The 9,661-nt window shown below is 42.1% G+C and overlaps 1 protein-coding gene across 1 annotated transcript; it reads right to left on the bottom strand.

Moving 5' to 3' along the window:
• Positions 1 to 343: 343 nt before the first annotated feature.
• Positions 344 to 8,861, bottom strand: LOC134670695 (trans-1,2-dihydrobenzene-1,2-diol dehydrogenase-like). Its single transcript, XM_063528507.1, has 5 exons — positions 8,654 to 8,861; positions 6,778 to 7,069; positions 2,289 to 2,535; positions 1,622 to 1,775; positions 344 to 628 (listed from the first exon to the last, which is right to left on the bottom strand). Exons 1-5 carry the CDS (start codon positions 8,859 to 8,861, stop codon positions 513 to 515), a joined length of 1,017 nt encoding a protein of 338 aa, XP_063384577.1. The 3' UTR covers positions 344 to 512.
• Between the last annotated feature and the right edge of the window lie 800 nt (positions 8,862 to 9,661).

Here is a 9,661-nt window from a genome sequence, read left to right as displayed (position 1 = left end):
TGGTTTTGGTCGATTATTATCATTTGCATCGCCAATGATGACTTACTAGAATTACTTACTTACGAGCACACGAGACACTAATAGTAGTTTGACAAACCTTGGTTTTCAAGAGGTATTTTATATTGACATTTGCTGTCACAAATTTGCTGTCAGATTTAGTCGCAAACCGCACGCAAAGTGCACACAAATGTGTCGACACCTTGTTACGGAAAAGTGTACACACGGCGACGACACTTTGTTTCGAAACAATTCTAGACACATTGTGTGGACTCTGTTACGACACATCTGACATTTAGTTACCACTTTGATGATTCTGCGACTGGAATGGTTATATGGGATGTTACTGAGCGGCTACCGCGAAAACCGAAATTCGCAAATTGCCTGCCGCAGACCTTTCTCTTTTACTCCAACGAAGGCGTAATTAGAATGACAGAGAAAAATCCCCGCAATTTGTGAACTTCGATTTTCGCGGTTATAGCCCTGGTCAGGCTTTATATAACATCGGTTGTAACTTAGAACTCCTGGTCATCGATGTCGTAGTGCACTCCGAGCTGTTTCCGAACGGTGTCTTCGAGCTTGGCCAGGATGAGACTCTCTCTGTGGCTCATGCGCGGAGACTCCAACAAACCTGGAACATGCAAATCATTTGTAACCTTCATTGCAATTGTAAATCATTTGTAACCTACTTCACGTTTGACGTGTTTGACGACCTGCATGGCCTAGTGTCCACCCTGCCTATGAAGCCGATGGTAGGGGAGACCGAGGTGAGTTGTGACAGAGGAGAGTTGTGATATCGTCGATTTTTTGGAATCTATTAACTAGAAACTAGGTCGCACTAGCGCGCGTTTGTTAGTTCAAGTTACGAGCTAATCTTTTTAGGGTTCCGTACCCAAAGGGTAAAACGGGACCCTATTACTAAGACTTCGCTGTCCGTCCGTCCATCCGTCCGTCCGTCCGTCCGTCCGTCTGTCCGTCCGTCTGTCACCAGGCTGTATCTCACGAACCGTGATAGCTAGACAGTTGAAATTTTCACAGATGATGTATTTCTGTTGCCGCTATAACAACACATACTAAAAACAGAATGAAATAAAGATTTAAATGGGGCTCCCATACAACAAACGTGATTTTTGACCAAAGTTAAGCAACGTCGGGAGTGGTCAGTACTTGGATGGGTGACCGTTGTTTTTTTGCTTTTTTTTTTGTTTTTTTTTTTTGCATTATGGTACGAAACCCTTCGTGCGCGAGTCCGACTCGCACTTGCCCGGTTTTTTATCTTTATCTTATCTTATCAAAAAATCGACGATGTCACAACTCTCCTCTGTCACAACTCACTTCGGTCTCCCCTACCAAGTTCAAATCCTTGTAAGGGCACAGAATAAGTAAATAGTACTAAGTACAGAAGGTTCACTCTCTAACAAAACGCGTCTATTACGTCAGATATGACCGCTAGGTGGCGTAAGCGCGAGCAGGCGTCCGTTCCGTAGTGATGCGCAGCAACTACTACTCCTAGACACCAAAATTGATGGGGGCCGAATGTACTAGTAGCGACGCGACGAAATCGCGTAGTGAGCCACGCCTGGCGAAGTGGAAAAGAGGCGGATAACTAGGATATATAGCTCACCTTCTCTAATGCACCGAGCGACCTCTAGCGACTCGTAGACGAGACCCGCGCTGTTGATGAAGTTGGAGAACAGCTTGAGGTCGTGCAGTTTGAACTCCTCCACTGTGCCGTCAGAATGGATCAGGGTGGTGGGGAAGTGGAAGGGATCTTCGACCTGTGGACAAACGGTGTCAATAAATATATTTATTATTTTATACCACGAAAAACCTGTATATCTGTCCCTATCTTGTCGTTTGCTTAGTGTACTTAGAAAGTGTACTGACTGTATTAAGTGTCGTTTGCTTATAGTGTGCTTACAAAGTGTTGTGACCGTAATTGTCGTTTTATTAGTGTACTGACCGTAAGTGTCGTTTGATTAGTGTACTGACTGTAAGTGTCGTTCGCTTAGTGTACTTAGAAAGTGTACTGACCGTAAGAGTCGTTTGCTTTAGTGTACTGACCGTAAGTGTCGTTTGCTTAGTGTACTTAGAAAGTGTACTGACTGTAAATGTCGTTTGGTTAGTGAACTTAGAAAGTGTACTGACCGTAAGAGTCGTTTGCTTTAGTGTACTGACTGTAAGTGTTGTTTGCTTAGTGTATTTAGAAAGAGTGTACTGACTGTAAGTGTCGTTTGCTTAGTGTACTTAGAAAGTGTCGTTTGCTTAGTGTACTTAGAAAGTGTACTGACCGTAAGGCGTCCCTTGGTGCCGGTGACGGTACCCTTGTTCCACATCTTGACGGTCGCGTCCGCGTTGAGCACGGCGCGCCGCCCGCCCGAGTACTCCAGGATGATAGTCTCGCAAGTGTCCACGCCCTCTGCGTTCGTCTCTCCGACCACTGTGACCTTGGTCGGCTCGTCCTTGAATATCAGTTGCGCGAATTGGAGTACGTACACTCCGACGTCCATTACCGCACTGCCGCCCATGTCTTTTTTGCTGTAAATCAGGTATGGAGTATCTGATGTTATTTATACCCTGAACGTTTATCCTCTAGCCGCCCGACGTCAAAACTTGCCAAGAAAAATGTAATTTTTGATTTGTCAAAACAAAGGTTTAAATTAGAATGGAACAGGAGACCTTTTTATAGATCTCTGGGCGGCTAGAGGATAAGTAGAGTACCATACTGCTGGTTACTTAGCGATAAGTTGTGATTCCTATAGATAAAAACAACAAGTAGCTGGGGTTCTAAGGTCCACCACCTTGCATTTTGGAGACAAAGCAAACCGCTTGGAACAGGTGTTCCTGGGGATGATCTGAGCCGATTAAGCCCGGTTGCCAAGAGGTTCCACCCAGCAGGTGGGCAGGGGAGGGGGGGCAAATGTGGCTCCGGCGCGCCTCACTCTAAGCTATATATCTGCATACATCTAGCAAGTATATCAAGTTTGGTGTCTTTTTCGTGTAATTCGAGGATGAAAAATTCATTTCTGTGACTAAATTTTCACTCTTCCATACAAAAAAATCGAGAAATTAAAAATTCCAAAAAAATCTTTTCACTTTTTTTTTCGAAAATCCTCTACAAAATTAAAACTATGAGGATTTGCTCTAGAAAAAAAATACCTGTGAATAGCCCAGTTATCTTACTATATAGAATAGTAAACTTGTTAAACATTTTTTTTTCATAACTCTGATAAAAAAAATGTTTTGTGTCGCGCGGCGTACCTGCATTGTAAGAGCGGTATGCAGCGTTTAGGATTTTTAAGTATGTTTCGATGGTTTCTGATAAGTTGTTATTCTTCTGGTTGTAGAAAATTACTTCTGGACGTGATATATATACAAATATAAATTAAACGTATAAATATAGATGTTGGGAAAACTTTCGCCAATAGAGTTATTATAAATGTGATAAAATTAACAAAGCAGATGTTTGATTAAAATGCGGGTTAAAATACGAGTAAGATATATATTGTTCGCAATTGCCACTACATGCCCATGGGTCCGTGCATTTTAGTTTTTTCTTAACGCAGTTGCACCTCCCTGTCCATTTTGTTTTGCAGCGGCAACGAATAAGCTCTAAACAAGCAGCAGCCGCCGCAGGTAGGCTTGTACATATGGGCTCCCAATAACCATTTTGTTTGGACCAGCTCCAGTCAGCAGGACATGGAAGCTGTTGCTGAGGGGCTATAATCTGTCCCCAAACATAGCCTCCTTGGTAAACTGCACGGAGAATATGTTTACGTAGGTAGCGCATCTTCCATTGGAGGCAGATTCTCTAACTGAAGATTATTTTTTGTAAAAAGTACTTTTCGGCACTCTTTTACACTTGTACTTGTACCTGATCCGAACACTGTAACACAATGCATAGTATCAAAATAATGTCTAAGGACCAATTCACATCTCGTAATTCAAATCTGTTCAGATTTAATATTGTAAGACTCTTACTTGTCATACAAGACAATAAAATTTTTTTCCAAAATTGGCTGCTCAATGTTGTTTTGTTTACCGTATTTAAATCCCTCCGGAACATTACAAGGACCACTAAAACCAGGATTGTCAGATCCCTCATATTTCCCACTTTTCTGTATGCTGTATGTCTCACATGGACACTAAGGGCATCCGAAAAACAGAAAGTGAATGCACTAGAGATGTGGTGCTGGAGACGAATGCTGGGCATATCATGGACTGAGCATCAATTATTGAGGAGCTTGGCATTAAAGAGCGGTTGCTTTCTACGGGCAAAACTCGGTACTCAACTTCTTTCGACACGTGTCTCGTCGAGACGGAACCTCTACAGAACGTCTAGTTGTGCAAGAAAGAGTAGGAGGTGACAGGGCTAGGGGAAGATCTCTAATGAGATGTACTGACCAAACCAAATCAGTGTGTCGGTCACAGTAAGCGAATGCTTACGGAAAGCAGCTCTACGGGAGGAATGGCGACGTGTCGTTAAATGAGTCGCTCAAAAGTTTTCATAATGGCCACGACCACTCTATCAAGAGTGTAACGAAGAAGAAGGCCCTCCGTTACAGCAGGATATGCGCTTTAAGCTTGAAATACGCTTTTTTTCCCTTTCCACACACAAAAGAAACTGTGTTGTAACCTGAAAAGGCGTGGAAGAATGGCAAGACTACTATCCTTTCTGGTCCTGTAAAATAAATCATATATCTATGAGTTACAAATAAAATCATATATTTAAAGAAAGTTTGCAGCACGTGACCATTAGCCCAGTTGACCTGTCTCTTATTGCGGTGACATATTTATTTATTTTATTTACAATTAATGGAAGAACTACAAACGTTAGCTTAAGAAAATGCAATAGCATGGCACGAGAGGAACAGGTGATTCTTTCCTGTGCCAATCCTCCATTAATTGTAAATAAAATAAATATGTCACCGCAGTATACGAGACAGCTCACCAGGGCAATTGGTCAAGTGCTGCAAACTTTCTTTAAATATATGATTTTATTTGTAACGCATAGATATATAATTTATTTTACAGGACCAGAAAGGTCAGAAGTCTTGTCATTCTTCCACACCTTTTCAGGTTGCGACACTGTTTCTTTTTTGTATGGACAGGGAAAAAAGCGTATTTCAAGCTTGGAGCGCATATCCTGCCGTAACGGAGGGGTTTAAATACGGCAAACAAGGCAATATTGAGCAGGCATTGCCAATATTGATAAAAATTGTGTGGATGTCTTGTATGGCAAGTAAGAGTCTTACAATAGTAAGTATGGACAGATTTGAATTACGAGGTGTGAATTGGCCCCTAGACGTTATTTTAACAAAATGCATAGTATTTTGTTACTGATTTTACGAGTACATCAGGTACAAGTACGAGTGCAAAAGAGTGCCGAAAAGTACTTTTTACAAAAAAAAATCTTCAGTTAGAGAATCTGCATCCAATGGAAGATGCCCTACCCACGTAAACATATTTCTCCGTGCAGTTTACCAAGGAGGCTATGTTTGGGGACAGATTATAGCCCCTCAGCAACAGCTTCCATGTCCTGCTGACTGGAGCTGGTCCAAACAAAATGGTTATTGGGAGCCCATATGTACAAGCCTACCTGCGGCGGCTGCTGCTTGTTTAGAGCTTATTCGTTGCCGCTGCAAAACAAAATGGACAGGGAGGTGCAACTGCGTTAAGAAAAAACTAAAATGCACGGACCCATGGGCATGTAGTGGCAATTGCGAACAATATATATCTTACTCGTATTTTAACCCGCATTTTAATCAAACATCTGCTTTGTTAATTTTATCACATTTATAATAACTCTATTGGCGAAAGTTTTCCCAACATCTATATTTATACGTTTAATTTATATTTGTATATATATCACGTCCAGAAGTAATTTTCTACAACCAGAAGAATAACAACTTATCAGAAACCATCGAAACATACTTAAAAATCCTAAACGCTGCATACCGCTCTTACAATGCAGGTACGCCGCGCGACACAAAACATTTTTTTTATCAGAGTTATGAAAAAAAAATGTTTAACAAGTTTACTATTCTATATAGTAGGATAACTGGGCTATTCACAGGTATTCTTTTTCTAGAGCAAATCCTCATAGTTTTAATTTTGTAGAAGATTTTCGAAAAAAGAAGTGAAAAGATTTTTTTGGAATTTTTAATTTCTCGATTTTTTTGTATGGAAGAGTGAAAATTTAGTCACAGAAATGAATTTTTCATCCTCGAATTACACGAAAAAGACACCAAACTTGATATACTTGCTAGATGTATGCAGATATATAGCTTAGAGTGAGGCGCGCCGGAGCCACATTTGCCCCCCCTCCCCTGCCCACCTGCTGGGTGGAACCTCTTGGCAACCGGGCTTAATCGGCTCAGATCACCCCCAGAAACACCTGTTCCAAGCGGTTTGCTTTGTCTCCAAAATGCAAGGTCCCCTTAGAAAACAGGACCTTAGAACTTCTGCTAAAGAGCAATACTAACTCCTAAAAAAAGCATCAATAAAAGAGGTTCCTGTGTGTGCGTTGTAGCAAAACAAAAGGGTTCAGAAGAGAAAGAAAGGCTTCATGGCCTCAAGAGTGCTATTCATATTTTTAGACAACAGTATTGTGATATTTATGACCTAAAAAAGCTACTAGTTTTTAAATACTTTGCTGGATGAACCTACTGCAATTTAATTAATATGTCTGTGTCGGAAACTATGTTAGTTTGTGCGGAAAGAGAAGAGTCGTTTCTCTTTCCGAACAGACTCAAAAAGGTACAAAGTGTCAAATCTTACGTCAGTCTGATAACATCCAAACACGATATGCCAAAGTTCGCCTCCACTCTCTTCACCTCCCCCAACTTTCCAGACGCAATCTCCTTCTCCAGGGCCAAGTACGCGGGCGCGAACCTCGACCACACGGCTTCCATGAGGAACCGCTTGTTCTTCTTGGCGATGTTGATGAGGGACTGGGTCTGCTTCAGGTTGAGGCAGAGGGGCTTCTCGCATAGGACGTGCTTGCCGTTTTCGAGGAAGAGCTTGGCGAGGGGGTAGTGGTCGGGGTGGAGGGCGCCGATGTAGGCGACATCTGTAATTAAAGGTTGTCGTTACAAAGCGAGTCTTAACTACAGGGCGGACACGCCATACATCAAAAATCATTTGCGTTTATATGTGTGCGCGGCACGTCTGTAAACTAGAGATGCAACGGATAGTTGTTTGGCCGGATACCGGATACCGGATATCCGGCCTGGACACTGGCCGAATATCCGGTATCCGGCCGCCGGATATTCGGCCGGCGGAACTATGCCTACATTTCGGTTTTTCAGATGCGCATTCTGCAGGTTTGACCTGTTTCCTAGTAAACGTTCGTGCGGACTCATTTCTAGGTTCGAAATGAGTGTGCGTGCAAGTCAGTGGTATGATTAAATTGTTTTAAAATAATAAACAAGTACGATTATGATCGTGTCTGTTTCTTAAATCCAATTGTTTACTCCGAAATCAAGCAATGTTACTATCCGGTATCCGGCCGGATAGCAGGTCACTATCCGGTATCCGGCCGGATAGTAAAATGATGGCCGGATAGGCCGGATACCGGATAGTAACCGGATATCCGGTGCATCTCTACTGTAAACGCGTCATTGTGTATGTGTGGGTAAGTCGCTATACTGAGAGGACGCCAGAAGTTCGCCAGATTCATGTCGCGGCCAGTCGCGGGGCGAGCACGGGGCGAGGTAATGCTAGTCGGGGCGGGGCAGTGCGTGGCCGTTCTGTATGATAATACTATTACTTATTCTGTGACTATGCGTTGAGGGTGCTGATGGGGCTCCCTCGAATCTGCAGCGCGTCAACAATGTTTGCGGAGGCGCACGTGGTTAGTTCTGCGGCCATTATTCGCAAAGTTAGATGGTGCTTACCAGAACTACTGCAGTGCACTTCACATGAGCAAATTTCGATTACATTTTTCGCGGTAGGTGCTCAGCTTCAGTAACAGATGTATAGTTCGTTTTTTTTAGCATTAGAAAGAACTCCACAGAAGTAAGCGTACAGTTTTTATCAGGCTCTTTAATTGTTAATAATTATTGAATTATCTAATGTAGCATGGTCAATACATATAATTGACTTCTAATTATTACCGCTAAAAGTGCCGGATTTGGAACCACAAGCTTACTTCTGCGAAGTTCTTTCTAATGCTAAAAAAAACGAACTATAGTGCATAATTGTTGTCCATCGTATTTTCTCGGGAACGTTCGTATTTGTCACGCTACTTCAGTCAACCTCAAAAGTCAAATGCATTTATTGTGAACATATTACATGGTGTTACATAATATGGACCTTGCAAGGGCGCAGCAATCTTATAGCTACCTTTAAAGAAATATCAAACTGCTACAATAGTTTATCCTTCTAAAATTAAATGAGATCACAGCATATCACAAACAGTACTTTTTGTACCGAGACTGACTGAAATAGCACGTTTAAATAGCACATACGGACGTTTCCATGGAATACGATGGAAATTATGGAAAATAATTATGCATCTATACTTGAGGATAGGAATAGCTATGCATAATGCTCATGATAAGCCATTAGATAACTTAATCTAAGTAGGTACATATTTATATCATGGCAGTGTGATAAGCGCTAAAAATGCACCAGTCACTGAGTTCACACGTACCGATAACCCCCTCACTCTCCGCCATAGCCTGGTAAGTGTCGAACACCTTGGGGATGCTGTGTGTCTTCGCGAACGCCTCGGCGCGGTTCCGGTCCCTGGCGGCGACCGCCACGAAGGCCTGGTCACCCTTTTCGGGGTAGCTGTTCACGGCGTTGACGAAGTCATTGGCGATCTTGCCCGCGCTTACGATGCCCCAGCGGATAGTCATCTGGAAAAGAAATACATTTTATTTAATAGTTGTAGGTATGGACATGTTGTACATGTCGGCGGCCGATCGTAAGATCAGGCAGATCGTAATGTTCCTGTGTACCTATTTTGAGGATAGTCACATTAAACCAAATATATAGGTAAGATAGGTTCGTTAGGTTGCTTCAGGTGCAGCCCAGAAATAGGAGCCCCGCGTAGCGGGGCTCCCTTGACTCAGGGAACGAGTCAAACATTTTCACGTTTCACGATATGCCTGATCTTACGATCAGCCGCCGACATACTGTACAGTCGCCATTGTGATATATTGGAGCGGCTAAGTTCCAGAATAGAAGTCTACATCATTGATTTACTCGAAAGTGATACCCAACTGGCGTTTAGTAACCTTATACGGATGTATATTGAATTAACTTGACTAAGGTTGGCTTTTAGTTCTACAAAGACTTTGGGAATTATAACTAAGTAGGTAAGTAAGTACCTACTTACTTTTATCACGGCACTTTAACCTAAACGATGAATCAACTTATCGCATAAACTTGATACTGTGTAGGAGTATAACAACTCACACTTGTAATTTTACCAAGTAAATGTTGTTGATCAGATACCATTTAGATACCTACTTTAATGTCAAGAACATAACCTAAAATCGAGTTTCTAAATATATAAAAAATCAAGTTGCAGTATTGTCTAATAATATATCTGCTATGAACAATGCTACAGGCTCTTGAATACTTTCCTACTATTAGGTAGGTATAGTTACCCTACACTACACCTTACTGTAGAGCAGCCGTCGACAACCTTTTA

The sequence above is a fragment of the Cydia fagiglandana genome, chromosome 14 (genome assembly GCF_963556715.1).
Source record: "Cydia fagiglandana chromosome 14, ilCydFagi1.1, whole genome shotgun sequence".
Lineage (NCBI taxonomy): Eukaryota > Metazoa > Arthropoda > Insecta > Lepidoptera > Tortricidae > Cydia > Cydia fagiglandana.
This window is presented reverse-complemented; position numbering and strand designations above follow the sequence as displayed.